The following is a 20,756-nucleotide window of genomic DNA, read 5'->3' on the forward strand; positions in this document are numbered from 1 at the left end:
GGATGCTGAGTGATGGGTTAAGCATCTGCCTTCTGTTTTATTCTTTTCAGGGATTCACATTATCATCTTCTGCATCATCACTGTTCTTGCTAAAAAGGAACTCGAGCAGGGGACTACATGGGTGATTGTGGTCCTTGTAGCATCTGTTTTCCTCTGTTTTATCATCACCATTCTCATTTGGAGGCAGCCGGAGAGCAAAACCAAGCTCTCATTTAAGGTAAGCATCATATGTTCTGCAGAAAGATTATTTGGAACATTAGTAACGAGGAGAACTACAATTTTGATAAAAAACAAGTATTATGCCTTTTGCTCCTAGAAATATTTTTAACTGTGGTGGCCCTTGCTAGCCAATTTTCAGATTAAGACTGGGGAGTTGAGTGTGTGCACATTAACCCTCTTAGACAACTATATTTGCTGGCTGGTTCTTTTTCCCACCCACCCTTATCCAGTCATCCAGGCTGTCTCACTACCTGCATACATCCACATGTATGCACCTTTACATCCTCCCACTTTCTACAAAATTTCCCTTACTGGACAGCTCTCTCCTAGATGTATTATTTGAATAAGTTCTATGAAGGCAAGGAATTTTTCTTTAAAAAAAAAAGTACCTCCAGCACTTAATAGTGTCTTAATCAAAAGCATATAAGAGAAGGTAATTATAGAAAGCAGTACTTTCTCCTTCATTTATCAATATATGTGAACTTGTTTGGTGCTATGTTATTTTAAAGAGACAGGAGTTAGTACCTGAGGTCTTAGGATCAGGGCAGTGGATATATGGGGAGGGTGGTAGAAGTAGATCATAGCACCACAGACCTCAGACTATTCCAATTTATAATTAAAATAAACTTCCCTTCTACGATAGATAGACCCACATGGTCTACCAGCCTTGTTTGAAGACTTCTGTGTGGGGAACCTACCACTAGGAAGACAGGGCAGTCCAATACTGGTTCGATTTAATTGTTAGGAATCTTTTTCTCATATTAAGCCTTTCTTTCAGCAAATGTGGAAAATAGGGCCTGGAGTTAACATGAAGGCAAATACTCATTTGTGGCCTCCATCCTTGTAGAGAATTGTGCCCTTGTAGAAGACTATGGGCGTTTTCCCTTTTCACAATTCAGATTATTCTCTTTGTAGATATTCCCCCAGTGAATCTGGATTATCTACAAGCCCTGCATAGGTATTCAGTAGAGTCAATTCTTTAAATTTCCTTTCTCTTTTGCAGGTGCCCTTCTTACCATTACTTCCCATTTTGAGTATTTTTGTGAATGTCTACCTTATGATGCAGCTGGATGGCGGTACCTGGCTCCGGTTTGCTGTGTGGATGTTGATAGGTAGGCGGGAGAACTGGGACTCCTTTCTGTCCAATAGACTTTCCTTTATTTCCCTCTTTCAGTCCCTGTCTTGAATACTTTTTACTTTGTCCCAAGACCTCTAAAGTAAAGCTACAATGCTATTTCTGTCCCTTTTTTCCCTATCCTTTGCTATATTTAGCAAGAAACTTGATTTATTAGAAACTAAAAGATTCAGCAAAAGAATTCCAAGTGGTTAGGGTTTTCCTATGGGATACTTTGCGTTTTATAATCTGGGCCACTTATCTTAGTTGCTAATGAGGCCAAGGTTATGAGCTCCAACTACATACAAGTTGGTGAGTTTCACTTGGAAAAGAAACATTTCCATGGGATTGTGCCCAGAATCCCAGCCAACTTATTTGACATGTAGCTTGTGGACACAAAGGGAAGCTGTGAGAAATTTGATAAGTCGCTACAAACCCCATCATCAGTCCTGGGATGGGGAAGATGGTAGGCCTGAATGCCAGGCCCCTCTGTGGAAGTGACCACGATGACCTCAAGGGAAAGGCTATAAAGTAGAGGTGGCCGTTAGGAGATACTGGTCTGTATTGGGTCTCATTTCCCCCTCCCATCCCACTATGGGGTAAGTCATAGCTTAGCCACTTGCTTGAGTAGTTGCTGGCATCAGTGGCACTGATGGGGAACAAAAAACACTATTACTTTTATAAGAGTTGGTATTTTAGGTATTATTCCCAATTGCGTTGGTCAAAAGAACTGGTAATTTTAGAACCAAATTATTCCTTACCCTTTTCTCTGTCATCACCTCTCCCATAAACTAGAATATGGATGTTAGAGTATGATCTTTGGCTTCTAGCTTCATTTTTAGTGAGGAGAACTTGCCCACTCTCTCTTCCCTTTTCAACAAGATGAACTTGTTTGGTGCCATGAGCCTTAAGCCTGTTTTTAAAAATTAATTATTTTAATTTAATTAATTTTTACAAAAATTTTATGCATAGGTAGTTTTCCAGCATGGACAATTGCAAAACCTTTTGTTCCAACTTTTCCCCTCCTTCTCCCTCACCCCCTTCCCCAGATGGCAGGTTGACCAATACATGTTAAATATGTTAAAGTATAAATTAAATACAATATATGTATACATGTCCAAACAGTTATTTTGCTGTACAAAAAGAACCGGACTTTGAAATAGTGTACCATTAGCCTGTGAGGGAAATCCAAAATGCAGGTGGACAAGAATAGAGGGATTGGGAATTCTATGTCGTGGTTCATAGTCATCTCCCAGAGTTCTTTCACTGGGTGTAGCTGGTTCAGTTCGTTACTGCTCTATTGGAGCTGATTTGGTTCATCTCATTGTTGGAGAGGTCCATGTCCATCAGAATTGATCATCATATAATATTGTTGTTGAAATATATAATGATCTCCTGGTTCTGCTCATTTCACTCAGCATCAATCCATGTAAGTCTCTCCAGGCCTTTCTGAAATCATCCTGCTGATCATTTCTTACAGAACAATAATATTCCATAATATTCATATACCATAATTTACCCACTGATTCTCCAAGTGATGGGCATCCACTCAGTTTCCAGTTTCTGGCCACTACAAAGAGGGCTGCCACAAACATTCTTGCACATACAGATCCCTTTCCCTTCTTTAAGATCTCTTTAGGATATAAGCCCAGTAGTAACACTGATGGGTCAAAGGGTGTGCACAATTTGGTAACTTTGAGCGTAGTTCCAAATTGCTCTCCAGAATGAGCCCTAAGCCTATTAATGGTATCTTTTAAAAAGACAGGAATTAGTTCCTGAGTTCTTGGTCACTGATTCTGAAGGATCGGGCCCATTCATTCAGCCATCCTTAAAATACGTAAAATACATAAATTTCACCCCTTGAGGGCAAGGGCAGCTTTGCCTTGTAACCCTGATAAGCACGTGCTGAACATACACAGGAGACGGTCAAGAAATCCAGTGGAAGAGTCATTGAGTACATCATAGCCCCGCATATCATGTTTAATGAATGTGCCAATTTGCTAATGCTGGACCCTTCCTACTTAGTATGATGATATCTCAGGCGCTTTGAACCTGATTAGAACCACGAGGTCCTTCCCTGTGTGTGTCACTGTCCCCATTTGATTAGATTTTTTTGTCTCTTAGTTTTATTGGTGACTTTTGTTCATATGGCATTCCTTTCCAGATATATCCTCCCCTTCTTCACTCTCCGCTCTCCCTTGTATAAGGATTAAAAGTGAGATTACATTTGTTTCCCACATGCAGTGACTCAGGCAGGACACTCAGGACCTGCCCGCCCGAATCCGGTGCTGTGCACTAGGGTGCATCCCTGCAGACCTGTTTTCTGGTTTTACACAAACATGGCTCCGGCCAGACTCAGCCTGGGGCCCAGCAGCCTCCAGCCCGCAGTGTGTTCGCGCTGACTCTCCTTTCCCTCCTTGTCCCCACAGGTTTCCTCATTTACTTTGGCTACGGTCTGTGGCACAGCGAAGAGGCGTCCCTGGCGGCCGGCGCGGCGAGAAGCCCAGACAACGCTTCGGAACACTGCAAATGATCCACGGGCCCCGGACCGTGGCGGGACGGCCAGCCCTGCGGAGAAAAGCAGCTTTCGCCTCCGCGACACGGCAGAAAAAACATTTAAATGTGCCCGTCTCCTCCCGGCCCCACGGACCCCTCCCCAAACTGACCAAGAGGTGCAATCACTCGGGAGCTGCGGCCTCCCCTGGGGGACCAGACTCCAGGGAGTACGGCCCCGTCCCGTAGACAAAGTCACCGACTGTTCCGGTTAGGATGCCGACTTTGGTTCCTTCTCCCTTCCCCTTTGATCAAGGCAAAAGAAAGCCTTTCCCGCTCCATCTCTGGGGCGAGCACCGGGCAGTTCTCCCAATGAGTCAGCGCCTTCCTCCTGTCCCGTATTCGAATTTGAAAACGCCCGTCTCTGTAGTTGTAGTTGAGCCTTGGGCTGTAAGCTGTGTCCTGAATTATAAGCAAGGTCATCCCTCAAAAATGGTGAATCCCCCCAGTCCTTAATTCAGGAGGTGAGGGAGAAAAACTTGGGCATTTTTTTTTTCATGACCCACTTCCCTTCACCCTTTTTCCAGAAAGATCTGAACCCCGGCCTGTTCAGTTCTGTAACCCCCCCCCCCAACCCTCCTTCCCACCCCCCTCAGGTTTCTGTCACTGTGGTGGAAGCCATCAGTAACAGTCCCCGGGGTGAGCCCAGGGGGGAGGCTGGGTGTTTAACTGGCCGAGATCTACTTGGGAATGGTCAGAGTGAAATTACAAAAGGTGAGATCACCATTGGGCCTGCTTCTTATGGACTGGCCTTGGCTTTGGGCCACCCTCTATGAATGCTCTTGGATGGCTTTCCGTGACTCCCTGAAGCAGGGAAATGGAAAAAGAGAGCCTTATTGTGATGTTCTTCGTTGTCCTGAATCCCATTGCTGTCTTCTGTTGAACTCTTGAAGGAATGTCTCTAGGTTATTGGGACATCAGATTGAATCTGAGTGCCAGCTTCAAATTAGCACCATTTTGTTATTTTGGGGGTGGTGATGATACACGACTCTTAAACATTTTAAGTCCCAGTTGGCTGTATTGATTTTTAAGCATTTTAAGATTTTGGCTTAAAGAAATTGACAGCTTCCATTGATAATTTTATCCAATATCAAGATTAAATCCAAAGCGACTTAGTGGGGGTCACAATGCAGCATGGCCATGATCACACTAGATTGGTAATTCACTTCTGGAATCAGACTTTTTTTTTTTAACTTGGCCCTTTGGTCTGTATTGAGTTATTGACTATTGTGGTACCCAACTTGGGTATGTCTATAAAGATAAACACACTCAAGAACAGACCCAATCTGGGAGATGGCCTAAGAGATGAATGTTCTATAGCATCCTGCATTATTGGAGTATCTGGGGTAGGGTCTATCAGAACTGCCTGGAGGTGTGAATTCAGTTTGTTTCTTGTGTTCCAATGACTTGGTTGTTGGCTCTAAGAGTCAAATTGGCTGCTGCAGAACTGGTGTTCCTCCTTAGTGTGGGGACCCAGACGGGATTCACATTTAGGGAAGGGATATTACCCCCCCCCCCCGGGGGTATGTCTTATGCCAGATTTGGAGCTGATCTTTCCCTTTTCCTAGGCCATGTATAGACAGCTCAAGCAGCACTTAATCATCTTTGATGTAACTTGAACACTGAGGATTATTTCAGTGTATTTACCTCAAAAGAGGTATTTTTTTAAAAGCCAATAATTTGTGTTAATGTCTGTTTAAAAGTAAGGACTAGATTTAGAATTTCATCAGTACAGGCAAATCTTGGATGAGGACATTTCCTTTACTGATGCAGGTCAATAGCTCCATACTGATTTGCCTAGCATGTGTCAGAGGGAGGACTTGCATTCTTTTCTTCCTGGCTCTGAGATCATCATGTTTTCTTTTTTATTTTTCCCCCATTTTATAAAGAGCCATTTTATAAGGCTAAATGGCCAGAAAGATGCCACAAGGGGCCTTGGATTTTGGAGAGTTTGCCCCCATTCTTTTATCTTTGGTGTATTAGAAATATGGAAATCAACAAAACCCTAGAGTGGTTGTCTTGCCTCGATAATGGATCTGCCCTGTATTTCTATAGACGAATGAAATAAAAAGGGGATCCTTCTCTCCTTTCCATTCCACTGTTTATATTGAGATAAAATTTGTGACTATTCTTGGCAAATTCTAGATTTCCAAGGGGGGGAAAATTAAATTTACATAGCTCTGGTGCTATAAAATAATTTGATAAATATTAATTTTTTGTTGGGTATTTAATATCTGCTTTCTCTTTGGAACTGGTCAAAAGGTTCATTTTCTTAAAATTGTGTATTGAGAAAATGGAAACAGTAAGAAAAAAAGGTTTCTTTTTTTGGCAGAAATTTTACTGAGGGTCCAGCCCTTGTTGACTATATTGAGTTGACAATGCACTTCTCTCATGAATACCCATTGTTCTTACGTTTCAGAGAACGTATGTCTTATTTCTCCCCAAATTTTTCTTGGAGAACAAGTTCTTTGAGGATTACTCTTTCTTCCCTTCCCTGTGCCTTAAAGTCTTAGTGAGAAATATGCAGGGGTTGAGAGAAAAAAAAGGGACCCTCATTACACCAACTTTCTGTTTCCATTCAAAAGACTTTTTGTGTAAATAGACTGTGTTGTCACTGTACATTTTTTTAGATGATATTTTGTGTAGCTTGAGCTTTTTTTCCCCACTGGACAAAGGAATGAGGAGCTGAGAAGCTTTGGCTTAGTTTGGCCAGGATTGGGCCTTCTTTTGTCACACACTTTCCCATTGCCCCAATATATATATATATATATATATAAATAGTAAGGAGACCATGAAAACAATTATTTAAAATCCCTTGAATTTCTTTCCACAGGAATTAGTATGCGTTGCTTAGTCATTTTTTTCCTCCCTAATTTAGATTTTTGTTATAGTAGAGAAACTCTGGGGAACAATATATGTGCTTTTATCTGTGTATGTAGCCAATAATTGCTGTATTTTGGAAAGACCCATTTAGATCGGTAAGAGCTGCTTCCTTCCTTCCCTGATTCCCACCCCCAGCCTATCCCTCTGTGCATGTTTTACTTTCACTGAAAACATAAAATAATTAATTTAAAAGACAACAACTATATTTTCTTCCCCTTCAGTGACAGAAGAGCAGTGTAGACTGATTATATTTCAGAGTCCTGTGGGGCATGTCTTGGAGATTGTGCTTGAAGAAGGGGAATGTTTCATTCTTTCCTTCGCATCCCCAGGGGTTACTTACTGTGCTGCAGAGTTGGTGTTTAACAAAATGTCAGTTGTCTTGAACTTTCATGAATGATCTTAGCATTCTTACTATTTGATGATGCTTTGAAGCAAAGCAGAGAATAAAAGAATCGGTCTCATTGTTGGGCACAAGGAGATGCATCCCGACAAAAAAAGGGCCGCAGGGTCTCGGAATCTGATGCCAAAATGACAGGTTAGAGTTTTAGGTATTGCTAGGTGTGTGCAATAGATTCACTCTGGAAGATGATTTATTAACTTGCTCCATGGGAGAGAAGTCTTCCTCACTTGAACACTTTTTTTTTTTTTTTCCATTGGAGCATCATTATTCACAATCTATAAAAACACTGCCCACCTCTTGTCACCAAAGTAATCTCAATTTATTGTGGAGCCAACGGCATGGGGCACTGTGAGAGACTCTTGTCTCTGTTTCTTTAGGGCAAGTGGGAGGAGTTGTAGTTAGTATTTATGGGCAACAGGAACGTGCCCTTAAGTCTCCCTGTGCACCTAGGAAGATAAAATGACTTGTGTATAGGTTGTGTATGTTACTGATGTATGTAAGTGATGTAGAAATTTGCTACTTAAAAGTGGAATATAAATATATATTATAAATAAATAAAATTGTTTGCTGCAGGAAAAGGGGCATTTAGGTAGAAGGCACTTGGTGGGGGAGCAGGAATTGTGCATTTTACCTGAGTTGTTGCTGGATTTGTTTTTTAATTTTTTTAAAAATGCTTTATTGATCCAATGGTGCAAGAAACCACCTCTGTATCTCGTCACTGCAGACATAATGCCTATTGGACTTTGAAGGCAAAAAAAACTGAGTTGTCACTATAATTCAAGGATCTTCAGGAGAGAGATGGTTGATTATTTATCTGGGAATCACATCAGGCAAAAAAAAAAAAAAGTAGAAAGCATTTTTCATCAAAGTTTTCCTACCATGCCTTTGGATATCTAAAAGAAGCTACCTCGTTTCCCAGGAGCTTGAATTCTCCATATTTGATTTGCTTTCTGTGGAACTGGTAGTTTTGAAACCAGCCAGTCTGGGAAACCAACAAGATTAAAAGACCTTGCCTGTTAAGTCCAAATCAGAATTTCCTCAGGGTATTAGCACCTGGCTTAGCCACCAGGAAGCAGGGCAAGAGTGAGAAGCTTTCAGACTTGATCTGATTTTGCTTCCTTGATGACATATAGAGTTTTAAGTTGAGACTTGTTTTTTCCAGATGAAAAATTAATAATCTGGATTCAGAGTTAAAAAGTTTCCTGCTTAAGTTGTGCCTTTTAGCTTGAAGATTTTAAGGAGCACAAAGGATGACGACAGTGTGGATTGGTTTATTATCAAACCTATAGTAAACATATATGGTCTCTTCAGTAAATTTTCATTTTTACTGAGAGGAGCTATGAAAGAGTTGTCGAATTTTAATTATATATATTGTATATTTTTTTTGCTTGTTCAATGTACTATTTTTCTAATAACTTCTTATAATTGTGATGAGATTTTAATTCTAATACTAAATGTAAAGATCAAGTTGATTTCAGCTGCTCTTTAGTTTATCTAGTCGTTTTTTTAAAAAGCTAAATGTAGCCGTCACCTTTTTTTAAAAAAATGAAAATTGGCCCCTCTGAGTACAGACCTTTCACAGTGACAACACTGTAGATTTAATCCTCTTCTTACCTATCATCCTCCCTTACTTGTAAAATCCAATTCTTGTGGCACAGCATTCATGTGGTTTCCCAATGCTAATAAATGATGGTTGTTGTTTCACTTGTGTCTGCTTTCTGGTTGATGTGATCTTAAGAAATCTAATGGTCCACGCTGGACATTATCAGGGGAATTCTCTGTGGATTATGCAGAGCAGTGACTAGATTGCTTGGTAGAACCTGGAGTCAGGAAGTTCAAATTTGAGTTGAAATTCGGCCTCGCTAATGTGACCCTGGTCAAGTAACCCAAACTGTCATTCTTGGTTTCCTTTTCTGTAAAAATTGGGGATAATAACACCAGGTCATCGTAAGAATAAAATGATAAACACAATAGATATAATATATAAATATACGTAATAATAAATAATAAAACTACTTACAAAGCTCCAAATAAACATCAATGCTAAATTTGCAGAACTTTAAAGCACTAAATGGGAACTGTTTTCGTTTGTTGTTGGGACCCCACCCCCCAAATTGCCCTGGTGTTTCTGAACCATTAACACGCACTTCACTTAGGTTTCCCAGTCCCTTGGAGGGAGGTTCATTTGACATTCCAGCTGTAGTTCTATCACCCTCCTTTGGAAACAGTAAAAATGCCTGACTCTGGAAAGAGTAGTTTGATCAAGTGGGATTTCCTGAGGTCGGTAACACCGGCCTGTGTCGGTAGATTGAACCCCAAACAGAAGGAACCCGATTTCCCCGAGGGCTTCAGCTATTCTTGTGTTTGTTCCCTTTCCTCTATTGCTTTGACCTCAAGCACTGTCTTGTTTAATCAGATAATTTCACCTCAGTGCACAGCAGAGATAAGAAGCCCTCCTTCTGTGGTGAACTTGGGTCCAAACTCTATTTCTTGTGATCCTCCTTTCCTGCCCCCATTTCTTGCCAAGCAGGCTCCAGGTCAGCAAGCAGGACTGAATTCCCAGTCAGTTGTTCGCCTGGAGCGTGGTCCCAGGTACCTTCGGATCTGCATACCTGGCCCTGGTTACCCTGGTTACACAATGCATTTCCTCAGCAAAAAGATAATCATCTTCCACAATTACTGGCTGTTGCAAAGTGGTGCACTGGTGACTCCAGTGAAAGTGGGACTAAATATCTGAAATGAGATCCTGAGACTTCCAGTCCCCATTGTGCTACCCGCGGGCTGGGCTGCCGCCGCCGGGCGTTTTGCTTCCCTCAGGTGTCCCGCACCACGCATTCTGCCCGCAGAACCCTGCACTGCGAAGTCCCTGAGATTGTGCTTTCTCGGGCTGGGGACCCAGGCTCACGCACCACTTCCTCCTGTAGCCGCAAGCTCATTTCCCACCTTGCCCGGTGCTGCCCCCCCCCCCTTTATCTGTTCCATCTGAAGGTAAGTTCTCCAGGGCATGGATGGTCTTGCTCCCCCAAGGATTTAGTAAGTACTTAACAAAAGCTCCATCTTTCCTCCTCCCAGTGAGTGCTTGGTGCCTGGAGGTTTAGATTTTGACTAGGACTGCACAGCACTAAATACATGCATTGCTGTTCTCCCATGTTATCCAGAGGGAGTTTGCCTTTCTATGCCCCCTCCCATTCATCCGCGTGATATGCATGTTGTTGGAGTTTGGGCTGATTTGGAATCCCATTATTTCCCCCCCCCCCCCCCCAAGGAGTAATATTTTGTAGAAAAGGCAAATTCACTTAGACTATGTGCTGATTTAAGGAAATTACTTCCCAAAGGGCAGCAGGACATTGTCCTTGTGTTTTCTAAGTTGTCCGGTGTAGTGAGCACGCGCACACACAAGCACACACACACACACACACACACACACACACACACACACACACACACACACACACACACACACACACACACACACAGAAAAAAGCCCAGAACAGCAACCCAGCATTTGCATGTTTCCATCCCGCTGGCATTGGAGCATGTGTTTATTATCAGGAATATATTACACTTATCTATACATCAGGACTCAATACAAACTCTTCATGTAATTTGTCACCCACATATTAGTCGGACTGAGTACCTCGGATGGTGTGGAAGAAGCCCCCCAGCCCTTTACAGAGGGATGTGCAATGCGTCCACAGGACACAAGTGCATTCAGTGCAGAGACATCAAATACCTGATTTTCATTTTTCTTCCCCTCCCCTCCCCCAAGTGAAACTGATCATTTCTACACACCCGATGACCGTTGGGTCATCAGTGAGCTTGGTGTGAAAGGCAGGAACTATTCTTACTTAAAACTCAGCTACAAAAAGGGGGGGGGGGAGCAGGGGCTCGCCTGTCTGCAGCATCCTGCAGCCCAGCAAGGAATTTGATTATGAGCAAGAATGGGTTCCTTAGCCAGGCCCCGCCGGGCCCTTTCTGTGGAAGACGGCTGTGGGTGAGTGGGTGAGACGGGTGGGGAGTGCTGGGGCCCTGACCCCCAAGAATATTTTGGATGGATGTGGTTACGGTCCTGGAGACAACAGTGCCACCCTGTGGCCTAGGCGGGCTAGGACCCTTCCCTGGCAGCCTGAATGTCTAAGGTGTGTGTGTTGGGGGCGGAGGGAGGGTGGGAATTCACAACAAAAGCCCCCACTTCTGGAGGCCACCATGGATGTCGGGAGCCGGCCACATGCGGAGTGTCCAGCTGTTTGGATGTTTCACAAAGCTGCTTGGAGCTCGGGTGTCCCACAGGCTTGGCCCTGGTGGCGATGGCTCTGACGGAGCCCTTGGGGCCCAGGCCGCGTTCTGCCCCGTAGGCTCTGGGACGTCCAGACCACTCCTAGCTCAGCAGTGGTCAGTGGGGAGTGTCGGAAGAGTGGGACACACATCAATGTCTTCTCATTTCTGACCCGGATAAGGCCTGGCCAGGGATTCGTGGTCACAGGCCAAGGGAGCCTGGGTGCCCCCGAAGGGTAACAGTGAATCATTCCTCACCCCTCTTATCGGCCCCTGTCTAATCCTATTAAACTCAAGACCTCGGGGAGTGGAGGGGCTGAGCTGCTTTTATAAAGGGGGAAGGAACTATTTTTCCATAGCTTCCAGTAGGTATTTGTATTTTCCCTTCCTACAAGTATTGAAAACACAGAAGGAGCTAAGCAAAGACCTGTGGAACGGTCCGTGTAGGCTGTCAGTCAAGACACATTTAAATAAAATGAAAATATTAAGCATATGCATACGGATTTGATTTCCGTTGGTATGACTGTCCAAGGCTAATGGGATGGACTGTGGCTTGTATCTCAGGAAAACAAAACGGTGGCAGGCTGGGGCATCGCAGACAAATATCAGGAGCTTTCAGAATTGCAGAGAAGTCCTGGGGATCCCTGAGTTCAGTCCTGCAGGATAGCAAACACCGGTGTAATGGGGAGAGCCAGAGCCAGGCTGTGTGATGGAGGGCTGAGTCGTCCTCTGCCTCCGGGATCTATCCCTTGGTGCTCTTTCAGACCTAACATGACATGGGCAGGGAAGAAAAAGCTAAGAAAGGCCTATGGTTTAAAAACTTCTAAGGAGTCACCTCCACATCTCTCCTCCTCTTGGGGCAGTGGAGTCAACTTTTTGATGTGGAAGATGTGGGATGATCCCTACAGCTTTTACGTCTGGCTTGAGAATGTCTGGGAACGTGTGTTGTTTAGAGCAATAATGTAATATGTTTTGAGAAGTGGCTTCAATGGAAATAATGGAACCTTAAGAGATGTAAGGAGGCAGCAGCTGGGAAGCTGTTTAGTTGTCTAAATTGTTTTCCATTCCTAGGTAAAGGCTCTCCACCTGAAGGCCAAGCATCTCCTCTTTGGAACAAATGCATATTGCCAACTAAGGGAAGATGAATTTGTGAGCTTCCAAGAGGACTTCCAAAAAGAAAGTAATTAGAATGGCTGCTGATCAATCAAGTGCCTATGTGTGTTTTTAGAAAAAGTCATTAATGAAATATCAATCAAACTGAAAGCAAAATTTACTACTGAGAATGATCCAGTGTTAACTATACAAACAAATGTGGTCTTGATTCCACTTTATAATGCTCTCTAAAACAAAGTTCTTTTTATGTCAACAGATGAGAGGGACAGAAAAGCCTTTGGGAATCCAGAAAGATGCTACTGACCAATGGGTTCCTTTAATAAGTCCTGAAGGGTCAGCTCTCTTATCAAACCTGTCTTAAAGGAAACAGGTTTTCCCTAAAGGTAATATAAAAGTTATCTCCTACAGACTCACATACCTGCAAAAACAAAAAAGGTAAATCCTTCGAGAGTAACTATAAGACTTGGGCAAATCTGCTGGCATTGGGTAGCTTTTCCGACATTCTGTACAATTTTGGGGATGGTCAAATGAAAGGATCTGGTTACCAAGCAGGGAGCCTTACTTTAAGGAGCTAAGAAGAAATAGAGATGAAGCACTTGGTTCACTGATGATGTTCCTGACAGTAAATCTCAGGAGGAATTAGGTCTCTGGCCTTGTATGTTTTTTTTTTTTCCTGAAAGAAAACTACTCTGACATTTATTTGGCTCATAAAACGGTAGTTACACTTTAGCTCTCAAGAGGCTCTTGTGGAGGAATAGGTCTTGGTGACCAGTTACTAGGAGCTGCGGTAACTTTGACCACCACCTTGCTCCCTTTGCCAGAGAAAGGGGGCAGCTGTCAGTAAGCGGCCCCCTTCTTGGCCTTCCGACTGGAAGCCTTCCTCCTCCAAGGGCAGATTCCATTCTGAATAAATCAAGGGACATGTGCTGATGGGGGTAGTCCCAATGAGGTTCAATTTGAAAACAAACGGTGTTAAAAAAAACATATGAGGGCAGAACTCTGTCATCAATCTCCTGCTCCTTTTCTACTGATTCACAATTTCTCTTACTGACTATGGACACGGCCCATCAGCCATGGCCCCCAAGCAGAACTCCTCTGCTCTCGAGAGGAGCACCAGGGGCCCACAGAAGAGCCCATGATCGTGAGGGGAATGAAGACTAAGAGATTTCAGGTGGCTAAGTGGGGAATAATTTGGCAGAAACAGCGAGAGTTCCCATGCAAAAATAGCTCCTTCCTTATTTCTAAAACGCTTTCTCATGATTAGTTTTATAGAACCTAGGATAGGGGAAGGGTGCCATGGAGTAGTTTTGGGGAACACAGGGAGAATGTTGTAAAATCTAACAATAACTGGATGCCACAAGTCTGCAACTTCTTGGGGTCAAACTTCTGTACAGTTTCAGTCTCCCAAAAGGGCCCAAAGTAGTCAGAAATGGGCCTGGTTGGAGGAGTGATGGAGAAGGATGTTCTGCTGAATATTTCAGAGATAACAGGGAGACCATGAGCCAGGCTGCCTTGTCCATGACAACACTAGAGAATTCTGGCTAGAGGAGAGGAAAAGAGTGAGAAGGGAGTCTTTCATTTTCAGGGAGGCCTGAGTTCTCTGCGGGCTTGGAGAGGAGCAGCTGTCGCTTACGTCTTTCAACAAAGGGAGAACGAAGCACCATGACTGGAAGGGGGGACGCTCGAGCCCGACAAAGCTGGGGCTGCATCTGGCTCACTCAGCTGGCCACGGTCGGTCTGGTGGCTCCAGGAGGGGATTCTGTTCTAACATGGCTACCACTCGGGACGCTCTAACACACTGCATCATCACATAAGCTAACATAACACTGAAATATGGATTGCCGGGGAAGCTGCATTTAGCAAGTGCAAAGTGGAAGGTGGTGTCCTAGGGGCTGTGCGCGTACCTGCGGTTGTACCTGCTACATAAATTACATCTAGTCATGTGTTTCAAACTCTTAGTCAATAGGTCATGATCTATTCTAACAACGCCCAACATACTCAATATCACAGCATCATGCAAAGCCACTAAAAGAAAAGTAAATGTTGCTTAAACCTTAACCTAATGTTCATGTTCTGGACGGGGCAAGAGACCCTTGCAGGTCTGCTGGAAGCTCGCCGCGCCGCCAGGGCCCTGTCTGCCTGTGTGAGCCCAGCCCGCGCTCTCTCACCCTCCCCGTTCTCTGAACCCGCCTGCTGTGGGCACTGGGGGCTTGCGCAGGGAGGGGACACCGGGGCCTTGCCACAAACACAAAATAATGGCATCATTACCACCATCATCATCATCCTAGCTTTCAAATCGACGTTTCTCCCCTTTTGTAAACCATGCTTCTAAACTGCCACACACCACAGAACACTTTTCACACTCTATTTTGTTGCCGGGCTCGAGCGCCGGGGCCGGCAGGCGACCCACCGGAGCCCACTCTGGCAGACATCAGAGAAGGGAAGATCGTTGACTTCATGGTTTCCTCTGGGAGAACTGGCCAGGCCAATGTGGGGACCCCCCCCCCCTGCTGCTCTGCAGGCGTATCTCTCAGTCCTGCGTGACGTTCTAGCAGAGCTTGGGCATGATCCATCCAGGCTGGCTAGTTCTCGGGAAGTTGCTGACATCCCCTTTTCCACCAGTATCCAGATGTGAGATAGTTAGGGCAATGGCCTCTACTGTGGGGGCCTAATGTAGCATCACATAGTCGATCCATTTTCAAGCATCTGTCCAGAAGATTGTGGGAAGCTGGAACAAATCAAACCAAAAGGCCGGGCCAGACCGTGCACTTTGTTCTAAAGGAGGTGTCGATGCTGGGAGAAGCTTTCTGAGAAGGGACCCAAACCGTCGTGGTCCTGGCGGCGGCCTCTCTCATCCTCACTCCGGAAGGACACTACGTTTCTCTGAACGCTTTCTAGCTTGCTGATTGCTTCTGAAATGTCATTTAGGAACAAAGCAAAGACTTGTGTTTAGGAGAATACATATGAATCACTGTCATGAAAAACATCTGAGAAACCGCTGCAACCCTTCAGGGTTTCTTGCTGCTGTCCCTCATCAACTCACAGCAAGGAGACTAATAATTAAAATCTGCAAATGGAATAATAGTGACCTCATAACAAGTGGAATAAGAAGCTGATTGTTGTGAAGGCAGTTACCATATCACAAATCGCTGGTGTTCATGTTAAACAGGGTTACCACTTGGTGGTTGGCTGAAGGCGCTTTTTTTCCTTGTTTTTTTTTTTGTTTTTTGTTTTTTTTGTTTTTTTCCTTTTTCTCTTTTGGGTAGAAATATTCCTGGGAGGCTAGACAGAAATGCATCTAATTTAGTTATAATTCTTAGGCACAAGTTAGAAAACTGCTGACTATCATTAAAATATATCAGCACTTAGCGTTATAAAAAAATGCAATTCAGAACAGCTGCAAGGATATCCATATACATGTCTTGGTGCGGTACATACACGAGGGTCAATTCCAAATCAAACTGTTTGTAACTAACCTGAAATATTGCAGTGAAAGTTCACCTTAGAAGGACAATCACTCATCAGAGCTTTCTGTCTTTTGGCTCTAACTATAGTAAAAATTAAAAAAAAAATAAAAAGTTTGCACGCCAGACTACCAGGGTTATACTTTTTGAGGACACAGGAGCGCCAAAACCAAAAACTTCGTATACTGGGAGAAGAGCCCGCCGTCTAGGACACAGGAAGCTGCTACCAAGCATGCAGGCAGCAGCAGACTCAGGTATCCCCTATTCTCACTAACACTCTTTTTAGGATGAAAATGCTCAGGGATCCGAGAAGCTGGGGGGCATCTGGAGACTGCATGGAGTGGCGCTGTCATCTTGGAGCTGTGCTCATCTTGGCTGGCGATGGAGGCCCCGAGGAAGAGCGGTAAATGGGGGACGTAGGGGAGAGTTTAATGGGGCTGGTGGGGTCCCCAGTTTGGAGTTTCCAAAGCAGCTCCTCATTGGTTCTACTTAGCCTCTTCTTCTCCTTTGTTTCTTTTTCCACATACTCCTGAAGGTTAGCATTTTCCTCAGATAACTGTCTGGATAGGAGAGACAATAATATATTTAAAAAAAACACATAAACAAGAATATAAACAACAGTAATATAAAGTAACAGAGAGAATGATTATAGGAGAGCTACCCCTGTGTGCCTCAGTTTCCTCTTCTGTAAAATGAACCAGAGAAGGAAATGGCAAATCACTGCTGTATTTCTGCCAAGAAAATCCCAAATGGAGGCACAAAAAGTACGATGCAACTGAACAACAACAATATAACATCATCAATCATATAACCAAAGGTCAAATTGAGATGACTTGTATGGTGGAAATAGGATGGAGGAGAGGGAACTTTGGTATGAATAATTGAAAACCACACATTCTCTAAAATTTTTCTTGAAATGTTAGCTTTCTTTCCTCCTCTGGAGTCTCTTACTAGAATTACTGACAAAGTAATTAATAAAATCTAAACTCACCCCTAACATTTACTCTCTTGCTCCTGATGTCAATAGAGTGCTAATTACTTACCTAATTAGTGGCAATAATAATAGCAATTTCCAGTGGCTCCACTTGTTAAGTGCCTGTCCTCCATGGAGCTCAGAAGGCTTTTTATGGTTCTTCAGATTTATTTTTATATCAAGATTGGGAAGGGCATTATATAAAATGAGGGCCTTATTAAGGCCCACCAAGGATTAGCCAAGGGACTGCAGGGGAGTCTGCTCAGACTAGGAAATAGGACTGCCCTTTCAAAGGACAATGAGCACACTGTGGCTTCTGGCAGGCTTCTGGCTAGAAAGTGAAGGGCCTAAGCCCTGCTTCTCCAGGTACAGAAAGAAAGTACAAAAGCCATTACCAGACCTGGCCTTGGATCTCTGTCAGAGTCATATGAAGAGATTTACCTTGGAGTTCTCTGACAGATTCCCAACTCATGCTCCTTTGGCAGATTGGGGAGGAAGCATGGGTGTTGGGGGAAGTCCATAATCAGATAGGAGAGCAGGTTCCAGGTGGGCTGGGAGCTAAGGCCCACAGCCCAGGTTCTGGCTGGACTCATCCAGACACAAAGGGCATTGCTGGGGTCATAGGGCGGAGCAGCATGAGCAGGTAGGCCCTGCTGCACCTACCCAAGCCAGGGCAAGAACCCGGACAGAGGAGGTAGGAAGAGGGAAGAGGCCATTCTGGCCAAAGGCAGTGCAGAGAAGAGCCAGAGTCCATGACATGACTTTGGGACTGGGAAACTGGAGCCAGTGAGCTCTCTGATTTGAATAGGGGGAGAGCTGTGAGGCCTGTAGAACTACATTCCTGTGCTTTTCCTCTTGCCCTGTGGTACATTCCACCCTTAGGCCTCTCCTTGGGAACTAAACACCACAACTATTTCCATGCCCTCGAGCCAAATGCCCCATCCTAGTCAGTTGGAATTAGTATTAACTCTAGCCTGCACAGAGACCTACTAACTTGCCCTGTTCTTCTCAGCTCCATCCCTCCTTTTCCTTCTCAAAATGCTTTGTGTTCATCTTGGGATTTGGAAAATCAACCTGGCACAATGGAGAGTGAAGGATGATCCTGGCGCCCATCCCAGCACTGGAAAACGTTCAGATGGGAAAAGGCAAGAACCAAGCAGAGAGAGGGGCTCTTCATGGAGAAATTCACCCAGCTTGGCCAGGGAGAACTGAGGGGAAAGTTGGGAATAAACAGCAGAACCCTAAAGCCAATTAAAAGAGATGGATAGCCAGCATTAATTAAGCTCCTCCTATGTGCCTGGCACTGCTTGGCTGGGGAGACAAAGATAAAAACTGCTTCTACCTTCAATGGCTTACATTCATTCTGGAATTTAGAGGTTCTCAAAGCTACACACCTGGTGACCACAGTGTTCTGATCAATTCTTGCTTTGAGGTCTTCATTTTGCTGTTGGAGCACTTGGATTTTTTCTTCCAGGATAATATTCTTTTCAGCCTGTAAAAGAATAAAAAGTTTTTGAGCTCGCTGCAAGGACATAGAACCAGTCAGGGCCAGCATCCCCACTTTTGTTTTCTGGTACCACTTAGTACCCAGAACTCTAGAATTCTGACCCCATCGGGCCTTGTTGCTCTGTCCTGGCTCAGGAGCAGCCCCTGCTCTCCTGTGACAGCCGGGGAGATGGTCAGAGTATGGCAGGATATCTGGGACAGCAGAACCCAATGGTATTTTCAGTTCCCTGATGTGGGCTTCATGAGGCCTCAGCAGGGAAAACGTCCTGCTTTTCTAAAGATCAGCCTTGAATACCATCCCTCCTGGGTTACAGCTCCTCCATGCATTGTTGTTCCAAGTGTCAGGTGAGCATCGTGAAGATCCTGAGTGGTAACTGAAGGGGAATTAATTTGTAACAATGCAGATAGAACTCTGCTGTTTGGCCAAGAATTGATGTCACTGAGACTCAGACGCCAAAGCCATTTCCCAAAGTTTTCAGAAAAGAATACCATTTCATTGCTGTTGAGTTATGCCTAATTCATTCCTTAATGTGCGTGTCAAATTCCTTCCCTAACCCATCTTGCTCATTGCCAGTGCATTTAACCCGTAGGCAATGTGCTCTAGTGGGAAAATATCTGATGGTACGAGATCTGGGGTTCTGGGTCAGTTTTGACACTGTGTGAACTTCAGCAAGTCATAAATTCCGGGGACTTAAGTTTCCCAACTATAAGGCAAAGCTGACTAACTCCTTTTTGGGTTGAACTTTCTACAATTTTTAACTAGTTGTATTTTAGAATAACAATGAATGCAAACAGTATGGTACCGTGGGGTTCAAATTTCAATTTTGTTTCTTACTACTTTGGAGCTTTTTGGTAAGTCATTTAAACTCTGTGGATCTCTGTCTCCACAATTGTCAGTGAGGAAGTTGAACTAGGGGATTTCTAGGGTCCCTTCTTGTTCTAAATCTCTGATGCTCTAATTCTACAAGAGTGAATTAAAAGGGGCAGTGAAGCTTTGGAGCAGTGTGGTTTAGTGAAAAGGCTAGAGCCCCTGGTCAAGTGTCCAGTGTCGTCTGAACCTCAGTTTTCTCATTGTAAAGTGGACCTAATAATAGTATGATGTACTTACAGAGTTTTTGTAAAGATAAAATGAAGTGATGAGTATAAAATACTTCTAAAACTAAGCCTATCTTTAAAATGTCATGCCACACAAATGAAAATGGGGCCAAATTATGAGTGTCATAATTGTAGTAATGTGGAGTAATGTATACACAAATTGGCAAATAACATCTATGAATCCAAGTTATTAATTCTTATTCCCATTTGAAAAATAATTATTTTCTCAAAGGACTGAAAAAATAATATTGTTTGTATAGTTTTAAAAATGTCCCTTTTCTTTAAAAAAAAAACTTTTTATAATAAGTTCTTATTTTTCCAAATACATGCAAAGACAGTTTTCAACATTCACTTTTGCAAAACCTTGTGTTCCAAATTTCTCTCCCTCTTTCATACCCTCCCCCATCCTTTATTATAGCAAGTAATTCGATACAGGTTAAACATGAGTGATTCTTCTAAACATATTTCCATACTTGTTATGCTACACAAGAAAAATTAGATCAAAAGGTGAAAAAAAAAACAAAACAAGAAAAAACCAAGCAAACAAACCATTTCTTATGGAACAATAAATTCCATTATATTCCTACATTACATTTTTGCACATGTGGATCAAACAGTGCATACCCTTTGATCCAGCAGTGCCATTACTGGGGTTATATTCCAAAGAAATAAAAAAAGAGGGAAAGGGACCCACATGTGCAAAAATCTTTCTGGCAGCGCTTTTTGTAGTTTCAAGGAACTGGAAACTGGGTGGATGCCCATCAGCCAGAGAATGGCTGAATAAGTTATGATGCATGAATGTGATGGAATACTATTGTTCTATAGAAAACACAAGCAGGCTGATTTCAGAAAATCCTGAAATGACTTATATTAACTGATGCTGACTGAAATAAGGAGAATCAAGAGAACATTGTATACAACAACAAGACCATTATGCAATGATCAACTGTGATGAGGTGATTCTTTTTTTTTTTTAATTAATTTAATAATTATAAAATTTTTGACAGTATATATGCATGAGTAATTTTTAAATAACATTATCCCTTGTATTCATTTTTCCAAATTTTCCCCTCCCTCCCTCTACTCCCTCCCCTAGATGACAGGCAATCCCATATATTTTGCATGTGTTACAGTATGACCTAGATACAATATATGTGGGTA

At 43.4% G+C, this 20,756-nt stretch overlaps 2 protein-coding genes across 11 annotated transcripts in view; one reads left to right on the forward strand and one right to left on the reverse strand.

The window, feature by feature from the left end:
• SLC7A1 (solute carrier family 7 member 1) overlaps positions 1 to 8,873 on the forward strand; it is a 66,231-nt gene extending 57,358 nt beyond the window's left edge. For all 3 annotated transcript variants that reach the window (XM_074303568.1, XM_074303569.1, XM_074303570.1), the window contains exons 10-12: positions 51 to 217; positions 1,223 to 1,331; positions 3,763 to 8,873. In XM_074303568.1, coding sequence (XP_074159669.1) covers positions 51 to 217; positions 1,223 to 1,331; positions 3,763 to 3,866 — 380 coding nt within the window. In that variant the 3' untranslated portion in view covers positions 3,867 to 8,873. The remainder of the gene's footprint in view (positions 1 to 50; positions 218 to 1,222; positions 1,332 to 3,762) is intronic.
• Positions 8,874 to 10,673: 1,800 nt separating this feature from the next.
• The window catches only part of MTUS2 (microtubule associated scaffold protein 2), a 763,366-nt gene continuing 753,283 nt past the window's right edge, over positions 10,674 to 20,756 (reverse strand). For all 8 annotated transcript variants that reach the window (XM_074303560.1, XM_074303559.1, XM_074303561.1 and 5 more), the window contains 2 exons: positions 18,389 to 18,486; positions 10,674 to 16,581 (listed from right to left, as the gene is read on the reverse strand). In XM_074303560.1, the coding sequence (XP_074159661.1) occupies positions 16,371 to 16,581; positions 18,389 to 18,486 (309 nt within the window). In that variant the 3' untranslated portion in view covers positions 10,674 to 16,370. The remainder of the gene's footprint in view (positions 16,582 to 18,388; positions 18,487 to 20,756) is intronic.

This window comes from Sminthopsis crassicaudata, chromosome 3 (assembly GCF_048593235.1).
Source record: "Sminthopsis crassicaudata isolate SCR6 chromosome 3, ASM4859323v1, whole genome shotgun sequence".
In the NCBI taxonomy this organism is placed as follows: Eukaryota; Metazoa; Chordata; class Mammalia; order Dasyuromorphia; family Dasyuridae; genus Sminthopsis; species Sminthopsis crassicaudata.